The following is a 23988-nucleotide window of genomic DNA, read 5'->3' on the forward strand; positions in this document are numbered from 1 at the left end:
AAGGCGGGCGACAGAAGGCCGATGCCTCCGTCGCCCTGCCCTCTACAGAATCCACCCCCCAAACCTCCAGGTATTTCCCTCCTTAGAGCTGGCAATCCTACTTTCCCCTCAGTGCCTGTTGGTAGGCAACTAAGCTTGGTCCTGTCACCTACTTTGGCCTTTGGGAGAAAACACATTGGGGCCAGTCCTGATAGGGTTGCCAACTCCAGATGGGAAATTCCTGGAGATTTGAGGGATGGAGCCTGAAGAGGGTGAGGTTTGAGGAGGGGTGGGACCTCAGACAGGTACAATGCCATAGACTCCACCCTCCAAACCAGTCAGTCCCTCATGGGGAACCATTGTTGCCAATCTCCAGGTGAGGGCTGGAGACCACTCAGAATTACAACTGCTCTGCAGAAGGGAGGGTAGAAGTCAGCTGAAGTCAAAGGGTAGGTTGAAGGTCAGCTAGGAAGGAGATGGGGTTGCCAACTCCAGGCTGGCAAATTCCTGGGGATTTGAGGGGTGGAGCCTGGAGAGGGTGGGGTTTGCAGAGGGGTGGGACCTTGAGACAGGTAGAATGCCATAGACTCCACCCTCCAAACCAGCCATTTCGTCCTGGGTAACAATTGTTGCCAATCTCCAGGTGAGGGCTAGAGATCACTCAGAATTACAATTGCTCTTCAGGTAGCAAAAATCAGTTCCTCTGGAGAAAACAGTGGACTCTGTCATTATACCCTGCTGAGGTCACCACAGCAAATTGACACTGTTTGCCCAAAGCCAGAGCACTTTCCCAGAGCCTCTTTCTAGATTCCGTTGTATTTATTTCCACAACGGGCCTTATTCTTATTCTGTGTGTGTGTGTGTGTGTGTGTGTGTGTGTGTGTGTGTGTAAGCTGCAGCCCTGTAAAGTGCCTCTTTTAGTGCAAGTTCAAGTTCATTTTATGACAGTTCACGACCAAATTCACAACACAATATAAATCAACATCAACCATAGAGATATGTAAAAATATACGTAGAGATAGTTAAATAAAATATAAGATGTGCTAATTATGCTAGTGTCAAAAATGGTTGGTGTCATATTTAAGGCACAATAATAGAAGCTCACGTATGCCACAGAGTAGATATGAACAAACCAAGGAGGATGCTAGCCTGGCTGAACACAGAGTTTTAAGAAATGAAAATGGGGTTTTTCAAACTGCAGCTGCCTTTCGCATTTTCACATGTGTTAGAATCATAGAGTTGGAAGGGATCTCCAGCTTCATCTAGTCCAACCCCCTCCACAATGCAGGAAATTCACAAGGGGGAAGAAAGAGGAAACCAGGCCAGACAGAGAGAGAGAGAGAGAGATGTGCACTTACAAGGCAGAGCAAAGAGGAAGCTGCCCCAGCGCAGGCACCTTCGATCGGTGAAATGCCGAATTCAGCTGAGCCGGGGCTGCCGGTTGTTGGGGCTGTTGCCCGGGGGGTGGGGCCACTGGTTGCTCTTCCCTTGCCTCCTGGACTGCTTGGGCCACCAGCTGCGGAATCGCCTGAATGACTTTGTCCAAGGTCTGCTGCAGGTTACCGATGGCCCGATCCGTAGCCTCTAACCGATATGCCAGGTCCACTTCTGGAGAGGCCCATCCACTACGGGTCTTCGATCGATCGGTCACCCAGGCACTCGGGATCGGTGCGAATTGCCCCCCCCCCAGAGGGGGTAATCCCCCCCAAGGCATCCATGCCCCTATCATACATACTGTCCCGGCTGGGAGCCCCCGTCAACGAGTAAGTCTCTGTGGTTGAATCTGGGTTAAAGTGGCTCCAGCTGGATGAAGCTCTCGGCCCCTGTCCCGTCCGACCCTTCTGGCCCTGGGGTGTCAGGAACATATATGCCGAGGCGGTCTTCAGGATGGCTCCCCCTGTGGCCCCACGCACCGGTTGGGTCGAGGTTACCGGAGTCTCCCCACTCGAGGTTCGGGGAACGGTCTCCTCCCCTGTCCCCTTCGGGTCAGTTGGATTCGGTTCCTCCTCTCCGGCGCTCATCCTTTAGACAGGGAGATGCGCAGAGATAGAGGATGAAGGATTCCTAACAGAATGTCAGGTCCCTCCAGCGACAACGAAGTACACACTTGTAGAAAGGTTTTATTTTTATTGAAGCTAAAGGTGCATTGACAGGAACACTGTTAGGAATAACTTGCAACCAAAGAGCATGTCAAGATATAGTACATTCAAATCACCAGGACCCAATTGCGGGAGTTCGCCCGCGTGCCATTAGGCCTGAGAACTAACCATACTAATAAGCATAACAGGTAAAGCTTCCCACGACTCATCCGTGGGATAACCCAAGCAATGTCTCCAGCGGTTCTCCTCCTGCAGCCTTGAAAGATACTTGTTGTTGCAGCAAAGCAATTAAGTGCACTGAAAGGAATGCGCATGAAAGTGAAAGCAGAAACACATTTGGCAGCTTGCTGACAATGCCTCACCATTGAGATCCATTTTTTAATCCCTGGAGATGCCAGGGATTGAACCTGGGACCTTCTGCATGACAAGCAGATGCTCTACCACTAAGCCACAGCCCCTCATTTCATAACTGGAGGAATCGAAAACATGCCCTGCTATGCAGTTTGGGGATATTTATGATCTTAAGTTATTTTTTATTTGAAGCTATTTATGATCTGAACAAAGCTGTCTTTGAATTTCTGTGCAGCTCATAAATCAGTTTGGCCCATTCTGAAATTACAAATAGTTTGGTGCAGCACTTCTTTAAATACCTCAGAAGCAGCAAAACAGCTGCTTATTATTATTATTATTATTATTATTATTATTATTATTATTATTATTATTATTAGTATTTTATTATTATTATTGTTGTTGTTGTTGTTGTTGTTGTTGTTACCACCCTCCCATGGTTTATAAATTTAATGGATTCACACTGGAATTCATGGAGATTGTAGAGATACTGAGCAAATTCTTCCCTATAAAGATAGTTGTCAAAGATTTCCGCCTGAATCTGATTTTTTGAGGAGGGATTATTAAGAAAGATACTGAAAATAAAACACCCAATATTGTAATACTCTTGCATAGTTCTATGGTGTGGCCACATTTGGAATACTGTATACAATTCTGGCAGCTCTATCTCAAAAAAGATCACAGAGCTGGAAGAAAAAGCCACTCCAAAGGATCAAGATGCTGGTGGACCTTCCCTACAAGGAAAAGTTAATGCCTTTTTAGTTTAGAAAAAAGATGTCCAATGAGCTGAAAGTAGATTTATAAACTTATGGCATGGTATGGAGAAAGTGGAGAGAGAAATTTTACCTCCTCTTTCATACCATGAGACTTCATGCTCACCTAATTAAATTGCTTGGCAATATATTCAGAACAAAGAAATGGAGCTGTTCTTCAAACCTCCAAGAATTAACTTGTGGGATGTACTTGCACAAAATGGCTATTGTACCGGATAGCCAAATGGAACTGTCAGATTCAGAAACAATATAAATCTGAAAATGAGCCATTAGTGGTGAAACAAGGGGAGTGGCTGCTGTTGCCTTTTAACATGACTTTTGGGATTTCTGGTTTGATATAGGAGAGTTCTTCCTGTGTTCTTAGGCTACCTTTTACTTAAAGAGCACTGTTAAGTAGGTACAGCATTTAACATGCACTGTGTTTTTCAATGGCTTTAAAAGTAGTATGACTCTCTGAATGCAGGCAATTCCGGTCTATATATATTTAGTTAGGGTTTGTCAATTCCGTATATGAAGCCAGGTTCTGTAGCTGGTTGATTAATCACAAAAGCATTTTATTTTGTAAGCCAACTCAAGCAGGTTTCTTGAAGAGGTGGCATAATCTCTCCCCCCCCCCCCAAATAATTAGTTCTAACTAGTACCCTGGCTTAATCCTAGTTTAATCTTCTGGTGATGCCCTGTCAGGCAGAAAGAAGGAAATGAAACCAGTATTTTTGTTTCCAGGCAATCAGGGTTTAAGTGATTATTCATGGGATGAATCCCAGTTTCACAAAGTTAGAATAAACCATGGATTTGTGTTGTATCTGACTACAGCTTTTCTGTGTTTAATCTTTTTGGTCATGATATATCCTTCAAATGAGTTTACAGAATAATATTAATGTAATATATATGCTGGGGATAAAAATCAAAATTTATAAAAAACATTAAAACACTTAAGTTAGCACTAACAAAGTAAAACTCAACAAAACAGTCAGATAAAGTAGCAAAAATGTAACAGTAACAAAACAATGAAAAAAGAGGTTCAGATTTAACTAATCAAACTTAAAGCCCTGCTAACAGTCTACATAAGTTTGCAAAAAATCAAGGGGGGCAGAACCAAAAGCACATCTCAAAGAAGGGGCACCCACTGCACTGTGGCTACCTCTAACAAGTCTGTCCTCCAAAACTACAAACTGAACTTGTGATAGGTTGAAAGATAAAATTAAATAAATGGCCGTCAGCCAATGGCATGACGTCACTTTGAAAATCCAGAAGTGACATCACACCTCTCTAGGGATTGTCAAAAACAATACATGTTTATCATAAAGTTTCAGCTAATTCCTAGGGAGGTGTGACATCACTTCCTGGCTTTCTCAAAAGTGACTTCATGCCACAAGCTAGGGTTACCAAGCTAGGGTGGCTGGCAGGAGCCCTGCTTTTGTGGGCTCCTGCCAGCCACTGGCTAGCTCGCTGGCAGGCAGAAATTGTCCCCCCCCCCCGAAGCAACATTGGGTGACATGCCAAGGCACGTCGGGGGGGGGGATAATGCTCTGGTTTATGGGGGAAACTATGGTTTTAGGGTGATTTTACCATAGAGTTTTGCCCAAAAACTAGAGTATCACCTCAATGTGCCTACATCACTTCCAGGTGATGTGTGATGTCACTTCCAGTAATAGCAGCACATTGGGGGCAACTTTTTCAGCTCTTCGAGAGTCCCCCCCCCCATCCCCTACTGGTGTCTTGAAGAGACCTGGCAACCCTAATACAGACAGCCACCCCCCATGTCCCTTCCAGTCTCCTGCTGGTTTTGGCACTGGGCAACCCTAACTTGTGAAGGCACTGTGAACACTGAGCAAGGCCACACTAGAAGGCCTCAGTGTAACAGCAGATCCATGTTGAAGAAGGCTGCATATCGGTATCCTGGCCCCAAGCCATTTGCAGTTTAAATAGAGTTCTGTGGATCCTGAAATGTTGTTATATTCCACAGAAAATTGTCCAAAAATAATTGTCATTGCCCGAACTTTACTCCTCTGTGGTGTGTCAGGAAAATTTGATAATAAATACAACATAACTGAATCCATGAAAATTTACAAATAACTTGCAAACTACTTTCAACCAATTTCGGTTTAGTTTCATGGGATTATTTTCTGCAAGGAACTAACTGGCATCAAATATAAATTTGTTTTCTCACCTCCAACACAGAAGAACAAGGGAGAGGTATTGGAAAGAAACAGGAAGTGTTTTCATTCCACAATCCAAATGGTCTTTATAAACAGTCTAATTATACTTCTGATCTGACTGTTATAGTAAGCAATAAAAATTAACAGGAAATAGGTTTGTGTTTGTGGAGAACACAAAGTCTATCCCACTTCAGCCCAAGAAAACTCTGCTTTCAGCCCAAAGCTAATGAGATCATCAGGATCAGGTCAACAGCCCCAGCATTTTAAATTATTACTAATATTTTTCCTTCTTAATTGCAACTTATAGCTGTGGAGTGATACTTAGCAGATGTCTTGAGTGCTTGGCCTGTGATCACTTCCAAGTGCTCGGGCTGGTAGGAGTGGCTAGTCTTTGAAGCTAACAGCAGGCATTTCTTTCTAGCCACAGAGGCCACACCCCCGCATTCCTGGCATCCCCCAAAATGCTCATTAAATTTAATGGCCATTTTGGAATAGCTGAAAGCTTGCAGGATCAGGATCCTTGTCTTTCCTGTGTTAAGAAGAGAACTTTTTAGGCTACTCAGTTGATTACATTGATGGCTAGACCTTGTTTATATAGGGAACTTTAATTGCTTCCTAGTTACAGGTACCAGGAACATTGTGTTTTACAACGACTCAGGCCTGCTGGTTTGCAATGTGTGTTTGTACATCTCTGCGCAAGCAAACCCCTAGCCAGCTCCACAGACTGAAGTCTGAAACCTTGAGTAACGTGTTATTAAAGAACAAAATAAATGTTTCCAAGACTCTCAAGGTCTGTTTCCTTTCGTTGGGCCTCAGTTACTTCTACGTGGTTGGATCACGTGGATCTGGCTTACCTCTGATGTCAGGGAAGGCTCTTTGTGGCAGAGGAAAGCACCCTTCACATAATGGATCCATGAGATCTAGTTCAATGTGCCCTTCAGGTTGGTTCTATATGATATAAGCAGTGTTTCTGGATTTTTTTTCAAGCAATGTACAGTTTGGCTTATAATGTGACCCAAAAAGGGGGGGGAGGAAATTGGAATTTTTATTACACAAGCTGTGTTGTTATGTACACAAGCTGTTTTGTTTGTTTGTTTAGTCTGGGAGTTAATAGAATTTTATTGTTCCTCATGAAAATCACCATGCTTTGCTCTGGCAGTTATGTCAATGGAAACATAAAAATCACTGACAGGCTTTCTTAAAATGCTACCTCAAAGAATGTTTAATATTCAGCATATGTACAGAATGAAACTATGTTATATGAGAGGGAAATACCGTCCTGTGAATTATGTATGAGTCTCATGTTGTTGCGTTCCTGAAGACAATTTGCACACTATTGTGTTGTGTTATTAATTTTATTGCTCTTACTGTCTACAGTGATGTCTGGACAAAACACAGGCCCTGTACTGGAAAGATGACATTCATAAGGAGGGAACAAGAAACCACAGGGTTGTTGAGCAAATTGCTAAAGTCCTTCAACATGGCAGCTTAGTATTCGAGGAAGACCAGAGAATTACTTTTTTGTGTGTGTGCCCATCTAGTAGTATATTTGCAATTTTCAGGGCTCTTTTTGTAGCAAGAGCTCCTTTGCATATTAGGCAACACACCCCTAATGTAGCCAATCCTTCATGAGCTTACAGAGCTCTTCTTACAGGGGCTACTGTAAGCTCTTGGAGGATTGGCTACATTAGGGGTGTGTTGCCTAATATGCAAATGAGTTCCTGCTGCAAAAAGTGCACTGAATATATTCATCATGTATTTTAAAAGGCAGCCTGGTTACCATTTTGTGTGTCAGCTACTCCTCCTAAAACGAAAATCACACAGGGCAACTGACACAGATAAATATCTCCCACTATTCATCTCCCTATTCCTCTCTTCTGATCTAAATCCTTCTGGTTAATGATAAAATTAATCATTTTGATTCCAATTTGCCATCTAGTGCTCAGATATATGAACGGGATATCTGGCATCCAGTTGTGTGGATAAAGATTTGAGCCAGTAAACATTACCAGGTAGCCTTGGGCACCTGAACTCTGTTCTTATGCTTACGTTTCTGTCCTTTCACCGTTAGGTTTTAGTGCCGGAGGTCTTCAATATTGTACACTTTTATGGATTTCTTATATTTACACCTCACTGTTTTCAAATAATCAAAGAATTATTATTCATATACAAGGAAGTCATATCAATGTTGTGTTTTAAGTCTAAGGACAAAAGGAGCTAGCATCCAAACTGCCATGTATTAATCATGCATGCAGCTGCATTAATAAATATCAATTGTCTGCCTCTGACCAGTTCTTTCAGATAAAAGGATTCATTAGGACCCCAGAAGTGCTTTATGAATTCTACAAGCATGACAGTTTGAGGGTTCTCTAATTTCCACTTTCATTCTAAGAGGCATAATCTTTCATTTTTCCCATTTGTCTGCTACCACCACATTTGAAAATAATTAGTATTGGTCATGATGTCAGGATAATGCATCATTTGGAAATTGTTGGTACTCTTGGAAAATGGCACATTTCATGGTTATTACCTTGTTTTGAGGACTCCTTGTTTTGGATATGTAAAAGCAATTTCAGCTAGTGATACCAAAGGTGATAAAAATGTAATAACAGTAGTGCAGTATCTACTGTAATTTAAGAGCCTGTTCCACCAGGTTGCACTTTTCTTTAATTTTCTCACAAAGCTGTCAACCAAAACCAACTCTTTGATCAGAGGGGAGCTCGTCAAGTTTCTGAGTATCACCATAAAAGTGCTAGCGTTTTCCTCCAGATGGATGTCATACGACTTTTATTCTCCTTGTGATAACTTAGAGCTGTCATGACACAAATTCATGCAACCTATGCATGTTTACTCAGCAGTAAGGAACTGACCAGACTCTTGTAGCCTTACAGTCCTATCGTGTGCACAGTAGCTCTGTTCTAAATCCATAGAAGGGTGTCACTGTTTAGAATGCCACTGACAGAAAATTTCACCTCCATTTCAAGTGCACTTATTTAGAAATATTACACGGAAATAACTAATTGAGCTTCCCTGTAAATATGTTTAGGATTGCCACTTCAGGCTTTGCCTCACAAGCCACTTAGTGAAGAACTTCTCTGTTTAAAAAATCCCCAGAGTAATCCTAACTTAAGCTACATCCTTCTAAATCCACTGAGATCAATGTAACTCAGTGGCATGGTTATAAAACCTTTCAAAAATCTTTAAAGCTAAAAGTTTGGGCATTTTTGTATTCATATAAGGACAAGCTGTGAATTCACAAAATATCATATGAGAGAGGAACAACTGGGAAACTTATTCTCCCCAAATCACCCCATCTGTAATTCTCAGTGGCTTAAGAAGGCCAGCTCACCTGCTTTTGTCATCCCCCCACCCCAACACTTGTTCCATGCCTCCTGAGTCAGATTCGGTCCTCATTAGGCTGGTGTTTTTTTGTTATTTTTTGTTATTTTTTGTGGGACATTCTTTCTTCCTTTGGTTAATTTACAGCCATATTTTTCTGCACACCAGGCATCACCTCTGAATATGAAGAGACCCTTTCCTTGTCTGTGGCTGGCAGGTTTTACTGCTTCAAGAACTGTAACAGGAGGGGAAGCCATTTTACTATTAAACAGAGAGAGGGTGGAAGAGTCAGAAAAGTTTGACAGGTTTGAAGCCAGTGAAAAATCATTATATTTATACCCTTAAAAGTACCATGATACTTTCCTTTGACCTATGCTCATATGTTTTGCTGGTTTAGGAGCCTTGTATATAAATCAGATAGATGTGCATCTAAATCACAAAGCACATTTCTTGATACAGAAGGTCTCTGTATTTGTGGTTGCCAAATCTGGAGATTTGAGGACTGTCCCTGGAGGGGATGGACTTTGGGGAAGGGAGAGAGCTCAATGGGGATGTGATGCCATAGAGTGTGTATTCAAAAGCTGCCTTTACCTCTGGGGGAACTGAATTTCTGTAGTTTGGAGATCAGTGGTAATTCTGGGAGAACTCCAAGCTCCACCTGGAGGCTGGTAGCCCTATTTGTACTGCAGTGTGTATGAGGGCGGTCCCCTTTCATATGACCCTGTGTGCCAACTATGGCCTTCAGGCAGCCATCTGTTGGCCATCCCATAATTTGGAATGGTCCATCTGGCATTGATCATAGCCTTTTCCAACATGGATCCAGCTCTGCGGAATGGGATTCCTGAAGAGGTGTGGGGGAGGGAATCCTTGGAGATTTTCAGAACGTGCTGTAAGACCTGCCTGTTTGCAATGGCTTTCAAGAGGGTGTGAATGGCAGGCATCATTTAAGGGGGGGACGGGGGATTTGGGGCTTTTTATTTTAGCTTTGGTTTTAACTGGAGATGTTTTAACTATTATTGTAAGCCACCTTGAATCAAGAGCAAAGATGGGCTACAAAATTAAACAGACAAACAAATAAATAAGATGTTGTTGTTCAGTCGCACAGTCGAGTCCGACTCTTCGCGACCCCATGGATCATCTCCCGCCAGGCCCTCCTGTCTTCTGCAGTCCTCTGAAGTTGGCTCAATTTCATGTTCGTTGCATCGATGACACTGTCTAACCATCTCATCCTTTGCCGTCCCCGTCTTCTTTGACCTTCAATCTTTCCCAGCATCAGGGTCTTCTCCAGTGAGTGCTCCCTTCTCATTTGGTGGCCAAAGTATTTGAGCTTCGGTTTCATTATCTGGCCTTCCAGGGAACAGTCAGGGTTGATTTCTTTTAGGATGGACTGATTTGATCTTCCTGCAGTCCAGGGGACTCTCAAGAGTCTTCTCCAGCACCATAGTTCAAAAGAATCTATTCTTCGGCGCTCAGCCTTCCTTATAGTCCAACTCTCGCAGCCATACATGACTACTGGGAATACCATTGCTTTGACCATGCGGACTTTTGTTGGCAGGGTGATGTCTCTACTTTTTATCATGCTGTTTAGGTTCACCATCGCTTTCCTCCCAAGGAGCAGGCGTCTTTTAATTTCATGGCTGCAGTCACAGTCTGCGGTGATCTGGGATCCCAGGAACGTGAAGTCTGTCACTACGTCCATGACTTACCCTTCTATTTGCCAAGGAGTGATGGGGCCGGATGCCATGATCTTAGTTTTTTTGATGTTGAGCTTCAAGCCCACTTTTGCGCTCTCCTCTTTTACCCTGAGCAAGAGGCTCTTAAGGTCCTCTTCACTTTCTGCCATCAGAGTGGTATCGTCTGCATATCTGAGGTTGTTGATCTTTTCCCCAGCAATCTTAATTCCCGCTTGTGATTCATCCAGGCCAGCATTTCGCATGATGTACTCTGCATATATATTAAATAAGCAAGGTGACAATATACATCCTTGTCGTACTCCTTTTCCTATGCTAAACCAATCAGTTGTTCCATATCCGGTTCTAACTGTCGCTTCTTGACCCTTATACAGGTTTCTCAAGAGACATGTGAGGTGGTCTGGTACTCCCATCTCTTTAAGGACCTGCCATAGTTTGTTGTGATCCACACAGTCAAAGGCTTTAGCATAGTCAATGAAGCAGAAGTAGATATTTTTCTGGTACTCTCTTGCTTTCTCCATAATCCAGCGAATGTTGGCAATTTGATCTCTAGTTCCTCTACCTCTTCGAAACCCAGCTTGTACTTCTGGTAGTTCTCTATCCACGTACTGTTGAAGCCTAGCTTGTAGGATCTTGAGCATGACCTTGCTAGCGTGTGATATGAGTGCAATTGTGCGATAGTTTGAACATTCCTTGGCGTTGCCCTTCTTTGGGATTGGAATGTATACTGATCTTTTCCAATCCTGTGGCCACTGTTGCGTTTTCCAAATTTGCTGGCAAATGGAGTGCAGAACTTTAACAGCATCATCTTCTAAGACTTTGAATAGCTCAGCTGGAATACCATCACCTCCACTAGCTTTGTTGTTAGTAATGCTTTCTAAGGCCCATTTAACTTCACATTCCAGGATGTCTGGCTCGAGGTCAGTGATTATACCGTCGTGGTTGTCAAGGACATCGAGGTCTTTCTTGTATAGTTCTTCTGTGTATTCTTGCCATCTTTTCCTAATCTCTTCTGCTTCTGTTAGGTCCCTACCGTTTTTGTCCTTTATCATGGCCAGCTTTGCATGGAACGCTCCCTTGATTTCTCCAATTTTCTTGAAGAGATCTCTAGTCCTTCCCATTCTATTGTTTTCTTCTATTACTTTGCACTGTTCATTCAGGAAGGCCTCCTTATCTCTCCTTGCTGTTCTCTGGAAATCTGCGTTCAGTTGGGTAAATCTTTCCTTTTCGCCTTTGCCTTTCGCTTTCCTTCTTTCCTCTGCTATTTGTAAAGCCTCATCAGAAAGCCACTTTGCTTTCTTACATTTCTTTTTCTTTGGGATGGTGGTGATTGCTGCCTCCTGTACGATGTCACGAACCTCTGTCCATAGTTCTTCAGGCACTCTATCTATCAAATCCAGACCCTTGAATCTATTCTTCACCTCTACTGTATATTCATCAGGGATGTGATCTAGGTCAAACCTGAATGGCCTCATGGTTTTCCCGATTTTCTTCAGTTTAAGTCTGAATTTTGCAATGAGTAGCTCATGATCTGAACCACAGTCAGCTCCAGGTCTTGTTTTTACTGACTGGATAGAGCTTCTCCATCTTTGACTGCAAATTATATAGTCAATCTGATTTCGGTGTTGCCCATCTGGTGATGTCCATGTGTAGAGTCGCCTCTTAGGTTGTTGGAAAAGGGTGTTCGCTATGACCAGTGTGTTCTCTTGACAAAACTCTGTTAACCTTTGCCCTGCTTCATTTTGCTTTCCAAGGCCAAACTTGTCTGTTATTCCAGTTACCTTTTGACTTCCTACTTTAGCATTCCAGTCCCCTATGATGATGAGGACATCATTTTTTGGTGTTAGTTCTAGGAGGTGTTGTAGGTCTTCATAGAACCGGTCCACTTCAGCCTCTTCTGCATCAGTGGTTGGGGCATAGACTTGGATTACTGTGATGTTGAATGGTTTGCCTTGGAATCGGACAGAAATTATTCTGTCATTTTTGAGATTGTATCCCAGTACTGACTTTTGCACTCTCTTGTTGACTATAAAGGCCACACCATTTTTTCTACGAGATTCCTGGCCACAGTAGTAGATATAATGGTCTTCTGAGTTAAATTCGCCCATTCCTGTCCACTTTCGTTCACTGATTCCTAGGATATCGATGTTCAGTCTTGCCATCTCATTTTTGACCACGTCAAGCTTACCTTGATTCATAGATCTTACATTCCAGGTTCCTGTGTAGTATTGTTCTTTGCAGCATCGAAATATCCTTTCACCATCAGACACATCCACAACTGAGCGTCCTTTCGGCTTTGGCCCAGCCACTTCACTCTTTCTGGGGTTACTTGTACTTGCCCTCTGCTCTTCCTCAGTAGCATATTGGACACCTTCCGACCTGAGGGGCTCATCTTCCGGCGTCATATCTTTTAGCCTTTTGTTACTGTCCATGGGGTTTTCTTGGCAAAGATACTGGAGTGGGTTGCCATTTCCTTCTCCAGTGGATCACACTTGGTCTGAGTTCTCTGCTGTGGCCTGTCCATCTTGGGTGGCCCTTCACGGCATAGCCCACAGCTTCATTGAACTGCTCAAGCCCCCTCGCCACGACAAGGCAGTGATCTATGAGGGGGATAAATAAGATGCACCACTATAAAACATACTATTGTACATTGTTACCTAGAAACAAGAGCTGAGGCTGCTTTGTAGATCCCTTTAAAGAAGGAAAAGTATTTTATTGTCATCACCTATATAATTTCACACGGCTGTGAGGAACCTCAGTAGATAACTTCAACATACTGGTGGATTGGTATAGGAAAACCTTAAGTACCTGGGACCCAGGCCATTTACAACTTTGAAAACAAACCATCACTGGATTGAACTGTATTTATTTGGTGATTATTATGACTGAAACATAATTCCATTTTATCAAGAGACATTTTTATATGCTATAGCAACTATCATTCCTTAGCTCTTTGGGAAAGTCTTTTGATTAGCCATCATTTACATGTTTCTTTATCATTAGCCATGACAGCATCCTTTAAAATATCCTGGGTATTCCCATCTTCTTTTATGATTGACTTTTAAGATTAGGAACTACAGAAACCTTTGATGAATCTTAGCATTTGTGATGGAAATGCTGTGTGATCCCTAGATCCTGAGGCATTTGCTTTTGAAGGTAGTCAGGTGAGTTTCTGTAACCTTGGCACAGTTTTCTTCATATTAAACTTTTTGATGAAGTCTTCTTTGACAGCATACATTTAATAATTGCTTGTGTGCTTAAGATAACATCTTTACTGTCCTTAGTCCTTTGAAAGTTACTATCTCTAGGTGATAAGAGAACCATAAGCTCTGCAATCTTGAGTAAGAAAAAGGTGTTTGATACCAGATATCTCCAAAAGCATTCTTGTCTTTGTACAGGTTACATTGAATTTTGTCAGAAGGCAAGTTTATCTAGTAGAGGAAGTACTTTGAACATGGTAAGGTCACATTACCAAATTATATTTGGAAAGGGCTTTATTTTTAGAAAGTTGTTATAAATATAGAAGAAGAATAGTAGTGTTTTTTCTACCTTAAGGAGTCTCAACCTTACCCAACGGTGTAGACTTTCCAATTTCCCGGGGGGGGCTGGGGCTGGGCCAGAGGCATTGCTTTGCTAGGAGCAAGGGTGGCTCCCGGGGGAGGCTGAACACTTTCCTGAAAATTTCGGCGGGGGCTGACGCCCCGCCGCCCCCACGAAGATTACGCCTATGACCTTACCTTAAGAAGTCTCAAAGTGGCTTACATTCACATTCCCTTCCTCTCCCAACAAGCACCTTGTGAAGCAGGTGGGAATGAAAGAGTTCTGAGAGAACTGTAACTGGCCCAAGGTCACCCAGCAGGCTTCATGTGGAGGACTGGGGAATCAAACCCGGTTCTCCAGATTAGAGTCTTAACCACTGCACCATGCTTTTACAAAAATATTAATAAAAAAACCAAATTTTCCCACATGACACCCATGTCCTAAGCACAGCAATTCACTTTTCCCATAGGAGTGAATATTAACTACTTATTTATCGGAGAGGAAGGTATGCACTCGGGGACACTATCTCAATCTTGGTGAAGCTCCAGTTCATTTTCACCTGTATTTGTATAGCGCTTTTGAATTGATTCTTGCCTTTGGGGTTGCATTATGGCCAAAGATAGCAGTCACAGGTCAGTGATAATAATAGTTTCTAGGAGGAGATTTGCCTGCAATTCAGAACTGTATTCTCCCAGGTATTCACTCCTGATGCGTCTGATATTTAAGAGAGGAAACTTCTTCCTTTCTTGTCTCACAGATATTTCCCATCAAAGATGAATAAAACATTGCATGCCTACTAAGCTGAGCTTAGGTTTCTTCAGTGAAAGGATGGCCCTGCCTGATATGCTTTATCAAACACCACGTATTTAATTTTTAAACACAGGCTTACAAAATGCCCTGTTTGCACATCTAACCTTCTCCCTTCCCAATTCTAAGTAGCTGTGCATACCTTTACATGGAACCATCTTTGCTATGAAGCCACAGTAAAAGAGGAAATTAACATTGTAGTCCTTTTCCCTGGAAAGGTTAATAGCAGATTTACCTAATGTATTATTTAACACTTGTTATGTTAGTGCATTAAGCAGTCAGGACTGAGGGGGAGGCTTTTAAAATCCCAGGGCTTTTCTTTATATGTATGTATATATATATATATATAGCATTCAATCTTGCTGCCTTCAATGTTTTGGTTAAGTCAATGCCAGAACAAAATTAATTAATGCATTCAAACCAGCCCAATTTATAGCAGCCAATCAAGTTACAATAGCGGCTGCGGCCAAGTGAAAGAGTAGAATGGATTGAACTGAGGTCTTTATTTAATCAGCTGGCCCAAGAGAGCTGAAGTCAGCAGGCTGGGATGATATAGGAGGCGATGGAGAAATTGTGCCTTTACCACAGTTGAAAGGGAGAAGGGGGGGGGGGGGGGGGGGGGAGGGTTTATATGCTTTCAGAAAACTATGTATTTCTATGACTTATTCTTAATTTACTTTAATGACAGCCTGAATGATGTCCACTGTTCTTTAGACATTCTCATAATGCTGGAGGGGAACATTCCTAAATATTTCCTGTGTGCTCCTTTTCCTTTGAATGAGCTCCAGCATGGGATATCAGTGAAAGGAACCTGCATATTCTCAACTACGAGGCCGAGGCAGCATCCCTTGCCTTGCTCTCCCTTTCAGCCTTTTACCTGCTTCAAGCCTGGAGTACATACATCCTAGAAGCTATTAGTCATCTCCAGATGAATGCAGATATTATGATAAAGCCAAGGGAAGCACTGCATTTCTTTCATGATTTATATGGCAGTGAGATTGTATTTTCAAATAAAATCAACTCATTTTTATGATCCAAGAAGAGTTTATTGATAGTTCTCTGAAACTACCAACTTGCAGACAGTGATCTCAGGTTACATGTACATTTCTGGAATCCTTGCCACCTAACCTGTGTCTGCCAGGAATTTGCTTCTAAAGTTCAGATATTAATTTTTAGTCTTTTAAAAGGAATGATGCTTCTTTAATGGCATAATTGTGTCTTAGTTTTCAAAACAATCATGGGTAGCAATTCTTTATATTCAGGATAAGGGAAAGGTTCTTACGGTATTTCTTTGTTGGTCCATTTATATTTCTGTGGATGGTTACAGTTCCCTGTTTTTACAGGTGATGTTAAAGATTTGTTTGTATTGTATATGGATGTTGGTGGTTTTCAAACCCAATGTAAATGTTTTTATATATTTATTTACCTACAGTCCATCTTTCTCACTGAGATTCAAGGCACATTACAAAGTTTAGTAATGTAATAGGAACAATATAAGACAGGTAATAACCACTGTAATTAGAATGAATTACATTACAAAACAATTCAATAGAACAATATAGAACATGAAATATAAATTTACAAACTGTATTACAGAAATTAGAAAACAATACAGTAAAAACAAGAAATCATATTGTAGAGAATTGCACTCCACATTGGGCTCATACAATGGAGAGTCGGGGGGGGCACAAAACCCACAAAACCCACCAGTCTCTTTGGTCATACAAGGACAGGAAGCAGAGAAATTAATTGCCCTCAAGCATCCCCATCCCATTGATGGCTCTCTCACACACCCAGTATTTAAGGCTTCCTTATGCAAATACTTCTAGCTGGCAGACAGTAGTCAGAGGGCCATCTCACTTAGGAGGTGACAGAGACTTGGGCATGCCAAATGCTAGATTGTATTTCTTCCTGAGAAGGACAGGAAGAGAAGGACTGACCCAAAGTGGGAAGGGCAAAGAGAGGTAATAAATTCCTGGAGACAAGACCCATTTTGGCTGATTTCATCTGGGGCCCACTTACAGGAAGGAGCTCTCACACTTGGGCTCCATCTTGATGGCCACCATTACTATGTTGAGCTAACAAAGGGTAGATAGCTAAGACAAAGATACAATGTAACAGATGACTTCAGTATGACCCCTAGACTCTTGATCAAGAGTCAGCCGAACCCTATTAAATGTGGGAAGCACAATGCCCTCCAAGACCTTAGCCTTCTCAACTAGTATTACCCCTATCTTGTCAGGATTCAGTCTCAGGATTCAGTTTCAGCTTGTTCACCTTTAACCATGTAACCCAAGTAATCCCAGCAACCACTCACTGGGTCAGGACCTCTGGGCATTTTGGACAAAGGAATTTACATCTGGGAATCTTCAGCATATTGATGAACATATTGAATTAGACCTTACCTCAGAGGCTCAGGGTAAAAAATTAAGTCCAAGTTATGTCCCTTTTCATGTGTTAGACTTGTCACAACCCAAGTAAGGGTACAAAATCCTGAACTGGTCCAGATAAAGTTGCCCTCAAAATTAATGAAGTCCCCCATATCAATCACCAAGCCCAAAACCACCCAAGTACCAAGCCCAATATCACCCCTGACAGGTCAGGCGGGGCATCCACTAGAGCACTAGGTGGCTAGTAAGCAAGGAGAATATTCATTCCATCCCTGGATCCTAACATAAGGAAGAAACCAGCAATGCCATCTATAGTTTGCAAAACAGGAAAGACTGGGGCCGAATCTGCATTTGCATTTTTAAATCATTTTCGTGCTGCTGTGACGCCGTCTTTCTCTATGCTTGTTTGAATGTTGTGTGGAGAAGATTCTTTTAAAGCGGAGTGGAGGTGCAATGACAGTGGAGCTGCCCCAAAGGACGATAAACATATGTGGACGTGCAAAAGTATGCTAGCACTCTTGATGTGTGAAAATGACACCAAATGTAGACAGCTTTTTTGAAGACAGAGTCAAAAGGCTGGGACACTGGTGGGAAAGACAAATGCAGATTCCGCGTGAATGAGCTGCCACCGCCCTCCCCATCTTCCAGTTTGGGATTGATGAAGGACCTGCTCAGTCAAGTGAAATTAATTGGGACAAATACAACCAACTTTTTTCTTCCAATCAGGTTTCAGTCACTCAGTATATACAATATACAACATCATGTATAATGATAGTTTATTGATGCATAAATAACATTCAAAAATGCATGCATTTTTTGGGGAAAGTTGGTGAGGAAGAAATACATGAAAATCATGAGTTTGATTTGATTAGGATTTTTTATGTTGAAACAGCAGGGAGGAGCAATTTCATTTATTTGTTTGTCCCTGGAGACTCAAAGCAGTTTACATTGTTCTCCCCTCTATTCTTAAATCAACCTAGCTTGTATTTATTGCTTAAGTTCTGAGGTACTCCACTGGTAGACTAGAAGTGCAGTGTGGCTGCACAAGCACAGAGACAAAGCTTGATTTAATGCATACATTTTAATATAATGAGACATCCATGTGGCAAAGAAATTAGTTCAGCCAGTGAAAATTCCGTAGACATGTACACCCCGCTGAAATTATATGTTTATGTTTACTGTTGTTTGTTCTACTTAAGACTAGTTTATGATCCCAAGTAAAGATTTGAAAAGTACTCCTTGCTGTCACTATCTGTACAGTTTTGATGTGCAATCAGTTTATAGAGAGCCATCACATAAACATCATTCTGTACAACAGAGATGTCAACAGCATCATTTGACCTTTCATCATGCAGGCATGATGAGATTAATGATCCGTGACTGAATTTCTTTCCCAGAAGATCTCCATTATTTTCTGTGAGCCACAGTTTGGTCTAGCATAATGTTTGGTACTCACAGGATGACTTTTTGAAGTCATCGTATGAACCTAAATATGGTAAACTAGGGGTAAGGCCTGTTGTGGGAAGAAATACAACGAGCTCTAGAAGGAAGCTCCAGGTGAGTGTCCCAGCTGTGGCTGGTGGGGCGGCAGAGGGAAGGGGAAAATAGAGGGAGGCAAGCCATGTTTATTTCCTTCTGCTTAGCTATAAGGCAGGGCTGTCTCAAGTCATTTTGCTGCCCCAAGTGGGTAGTATGGGAGGACAGCCTCATGGTAACAGGTATGGTTCCCTCCACCCCTGACTTATGTTGATTTGTGGTTATGCAATGGCAGTTAAGGTAGAAAAACACCTCCTCTTATGCCATGTCTTCTGGGTTCCAAGGGTCTGGAAAGCAGTTCCATAGCCAGTTACAGGGTTGCCAACTCTGGGTTAGGAAATACCTGTAGATTTGAGGGGTAGAGTCTGGGGAGGGCAGGGTTTGGGGTGCAGAGAGACCTCAGCAGGGTATAATGCCATAGAGTCCATTGCCCAAAGCAGCCATTCTCTCCAGGAGAACTTATCTTGGGGATCTCCAGGTGCTGCCTGGAGGCTGGCAATACTAAGGGGAGGGCTAGGCCTGTAGATTTGAGGGGTAGAGCCTGGGGAGGGCAGGGTTTGGGGTGCGGGGGGACTTCAGCAGGGTATAATGCCATAGAGTCCACTGCCCAGAGTACCCATTGTAATAGCTGGGGGATTTTCTGTAGGGGAAATGATGTGCTGTGGCTGGGGAACACGGTGATTTCTGGGAGATCTTCAGGCCCCACAGGGAGACTGGCAACTCCAGTGACTGTTTAAGGGGAAATTGGGATATGTATTTTACCTCAGGGCACATTCAATGACTCCCAACAGCAACCACAAACTCTTTAGAATGTTAGAGGCAAAGTCCAATCAGGCCACATATGCAAATGACCTCTGTGTTCTGACTGGCTCTTGGGGGGAGAGGAACAGCAAACTGTTCAGAATATTGGAGGCAAGACTCAGGCAACGCAGCCAGTGGATAGGGACAGCTTCTGAGTGACAGATCAGGGAGTCAATTGATTTGGGAGCGTGTGGAATGTTCAGGAGAGTCCACGACTAAAACAGAATTAGTATAGAGAGAGATAGTTCAACTAGACGTGATTATCCTGATGGATCTTCAGTCCATGATCTTAAGCAGGGGTCATTTGGGGGGGGACGCGGGGGGACGCCATCCCTCCGGGTGAGGTGCGGGAGGGCGGGGCCTGGAGCTCCCTGCTGGTGCCCGCTGGAGGTCGCCGCCGGCTGTGGGGAGGACACACTTCTGGTGATGTCAGGAGGTGTGGCTTATGCTAATGAGTTATGCTAATGAGTCCCCCTAGCTCTTTTTCTACGAAATGACCCCTGATCTTAAGTACCTATTAGAAACTTATCACAAGGTTGTCTTTATTTAAAAAATCTATCTGGTTGTCTATATCTGACCTAACTCCATTACAGAATTATTTTGTCATAACTTTTCTATGTGTATCACTGTTTTAAAGATTATTTTTTAAATTGCTAATAATTTTATGCTCTTTTATAATTTTCTCATGTTTGTAAGCTGCCTCAAACAGGTTCTCTGAAAAAGTGGCATATGTGCTTTCTAAATAAATAAATTTGACCCTTACAAAATGCATTCCATGGGCTGGAACTATATCAAGGAAACAGACTATGAGGATTCACTATCTGATCTGATAGTAAATGCAGAGCCAAAATGACTAGCTCTGCATTTGATAAACTTTCCATGTCCAAATTAGGCTTCTTGTCATATTTGGAAATGTATAGATGACTGTTCCTGGGGGGGGGGGGGGGGCTCGCGGGGGGGACTACAGGTATCTGTACCTTTATACACGCCTTTTATATGTATTTTTCCCTTACAGAAGTCATAGCAGCTTTGAGGGAACAATTTAGATCTGAAAAATTGTGTCAGAGATAGGGTTAAACACACCCTCTAGCACCACTGCTTCAATCAAAACTGGAATTCCTCATGGGTGCTTTAAAGTACATTTTAGAGTAAGCTATCAAATCCAGATAATCAACGTTAGCTGGTACATGGATGAACTTGGATCAGATTTAACATCCTAGTCTATACATGTTTACTCAGAAGAAGTCCTACTGAGTTCAGTGAGACTTACACCCAAGTAAGTGCATGTAATCTTATGTAAAATTATTACAGAGAAATTTCCATTGAATTTAGTGAGACTTCTGAGTGAACCATTTTAGCACTCCATTACATATCTTACTTCCAATTAATAGATTATAGTGGCAGAGGCTACAAAGGCTAGCATTTTATGATGCACATAATCTGCTAAATCAGCAACTAATATTAAATTCCCTCTTTTTGTTTGTTTGTTTGTTTTCCAGATGATCTCAGAGCCAATTCAGGAGATAGGAATGAATCCAGTGCAACAGTGAAAAAGGCAGACTCCACAGATACCATTATTGTAAAATTGAAAGAGAACAGGGGCAATCAAGTTATGGACAATCGAGTTTCAACCACCTTGCTCTTCACTATCACAGCGCTAGCAGTTTTGTGGCACTCTTTGTTATAGCTGCATTGCATTGCGTTAACTGTGCAAGAATTTCTGCTCACTGTCATTTTATACCTACAGCCTTACCCAAGTGAAAACAAAGTTAAATGGCTCTCTAAATGGTGCACTCTAGTATTATGTGGTATATTAGTAGAAGTGCTAAACATTAGTCTGGGACTGGCTAACAGAAAGCATCGGTGTGTGCACAATTTCTGGCAATGGTTCTTGAGAGCATCTTATCTATTTAAGATGCAAAAAGGATGAAGACAGGAACCCTGAGTAGATTAAGTTATTGTAATAGATACAATTAAGAATGTTCAAGTTGTAAATTAATATGTTGGAATTTCCCCCTTTTTACTCATTGGCTAATGGACTGTTGTCTATTTGTCTAATCTTTCACATGAGTTCCTCTGAATAATCCATTTTCAGGAGCAGTTCAATAGTAAGTTATATCTCTAGGGATCAGCCACTATATGTTAAGTGAAGTACAGCACTATCTACCAGTTGGATAAAATTCCTAAGTGGTACAAGAAGATTGTAGCATGTTTAAATCTCTTGGTTTCCCCCTCCCTTTCTTAATGTTTAGAACATAGAAAGCAATATAACAAACATATGCTGTGTCTAATGTATTGGTATAGTTGCCTTAACCATTTAGAAAAGAAATGTAGAAACACTTCCTGAGTTATTTTGAAACATGAAAACGTGTTTCCTTGCCCATGTATTTCATTACCATATGCTTAAGACTATGTGAATGTCTGACAAATGGGGGAGGGAAATAGAAAATGGAATCAAGTGTCCATTGTCTGTAAGGTATAAGAATGGAGAACCTCATCCAGAGCGATGGGATGCGCATCTGAGGAGGGAAGTGAGTGGCTGGAGTTGGTCCCTCAGTCTCATCAGAAACAGGTGATCAGAATTGTCACAGCTGACAGAGGTTCCATCCGTATTGTGGGCAAGTGCTCTCCGCAGTCCAGCAATACCCAGTCCCCCTGGCACAGTCCAGATGATGATCTGTATTTGGATTGCCTTTGCTGAATTGGAACAAAAGTTTTTGTCTCCCGGGGTTTCTCCTCTATTCAAGAGGGGTATTGATGCACTGTAGATCTGTGAATTACAGTGTGCCATATACACAGAGACTATTTAATTACATGTAGTGTTTTATTGTGCTATGATAGGAAAAATAAATATGAAAGAAACATCAACTTAAATGGGGGGATCCGTTATTTGCCATTTTCTCAGTATTTTCATTTTCCCCATCTTATTTTAAGGAGGGCTTTTTAATTAATAAATAAAATTGATGTGTTTTACAGCATGACAAGGAGTTGCAATTTCACCATTAGATGGGAGAGGGCAGAGGGCTAATATGTGTATTTTTGACAACTGTTTTTACAATGTCTTTGAAAATCTATACAATACAGTCTGAGTAGAATCAGCAGTGGTAACAGTCATTATGTCTCTGATTTATATTTACTAACAAAGCAAATCATTCATCTGAGTAGTTCTTTTCATGATACAGAATATTACACTGTACAGTTTTATAAGATATAATGTAAAATATTTGCCTTTAACTTGTGTGTGTGTCGTGTATGTATAAAAAACTATTCTTTTAGTAATTTGATTCACATAAAAGATATATTCACCCTAATACTTCAAACTTTGTATGCAATTATATTTAGGATTGAAATACACAACTAGGCAGTTGCTCCTTGCTGCCAAAGTTCCGATGCGGACACACGCAAAGGCTTTCCAGTGGAATATTCAGTCCAGTGGCATACTTAATGCAGCATCTCCCAGACACATAGCTCTCCATAGGTGCAGAATATCCAGAGCTCTATGCAAGTCCTGAACACTGCCTTTAGCCACTTTATTGTGTTTGTTCTTTATTAGAGCTCCGAACACTTTGTTTCTATTATTTTTAAGTAAGGACATGGTCTAGTAAAATTCAAGCACTTTTATATCTTGTTATCTCAGTGAAAGAATGAAATGTACTTTTCAGTTTATCCCATTAAAATTAATAGATCTTTGAAACACTGAACTTTTGCTGACATCACATTTTTAATCTTCTAGGAGACTGAAGGGAAATATGAGGTGATAAATTGAAGAAGCTCAGAAGCAAATGGCAATTACAACCATTTTTTTAAAGAAAATCTCGTGACTTTTATACATTCTACTATGTTTGAAAAGGCTGACTCATTATCTTGAGGCCTCAAAGCCAATAACGCTCGATTCTTGGTTGTCCCAGCCAATGGAAGAGTTAGCTGGGGATAGGAGCTATGTTACAGTTCCAACATATTAAGCATTATTTTCAGGGACGACCCACCCCTTAGCCATACATAGGCCATTGCCTTGGGCTCCAGTCTCCCCAAGATATGGAGAGACACCAAGCCAGCCCACGGCCCCTGCTGTGATGGTGGCAGCACATCACACCACTGCTGTAGCTCAGCATCGGGCAGCCAGAGTGGTGGCTGCTGTGGCACAGGAAGCAGCAGCCCCGGGCACCCCTGCTGGTGCAGCCGGGTGTCTGGCAGCCAAGGTCCCAGAGTTCTGGCTACCATGTTGCTGCTGCAGCTGGGCAACAGGCAGTTGGGGCCTTCTTCCTGGAACACAGAGCAGAGAGGGAGAGAAAGGCACTTCTTTCTTGGTCCATCTCCCCTCGTATTTCCCATCCAGTGGTCTACTTTTTTCTCCCCCCTTCCCATATGTTTAGCCACCCTTTTGATGCTCTGCCTCTTTTGATCAATCCCCCCCCATTATTTCTCTTGTTTCCTCAAATCGCACAAAACCCCATGGCCTTCTTCTGTCACTTTAAGTGGTGCATATCAAAGCAAGCAGCAGCCTTGTGAGCCACACTGTGTCTGCC

The 23988-nt window shown here is 42.1% G+C and overlaps 1 protein-coding gene and 1 non-coding gene across 2 annotated transcripts in view; one reads left to right on the forward strand and one right to left on the reverse strand.

Annotated features, from left to right (window-relative positions):
• LOC107116252 (glypican-5-like) overlaps positions 1 to 22667 on the forward strand; it is a 285574-nt gene extending 262907 nt beyond the window's left edge. Inside the window, exon 4 of the mRNA XM_015418145.1 lies at positions 20962 to 22667. Coding sequence (XP_015273631.1) covers positions 20962 to 21149 — 188 coding nt within the window. The 3' untranslated portion in view covers positions 21150 to 22667. The remainder of the gene's footprint in view (positions 1 to 20961) is intronic.
• Positions 2465 to 2536, reverse strand: TRNAD-GUC. The gene has a single exon. It is a non-coding gene; the product is annotated as a tRNA-Asp (tRNA).
• Positions 22668 to 23988: the final 1321 nt, after the last annotated feature.

The sequence above is a fragment of the Gekko japonicus genome, unplaced genomic scaffold (genome assembly GCF_001447785.1).
Source record: "Gekko japonicus isolate JY-2015 unplaced genomic scaffold, Gekko_japonicus_V1.1 scaffold1745, whole genome shotgun sequence".
NCBI classification, from domain to species: Eukaryota; Metazoa; Chordata; class Lepidosauria; order Squamata; family Gekkonidae; genus Gekko; species Gekko japonicus.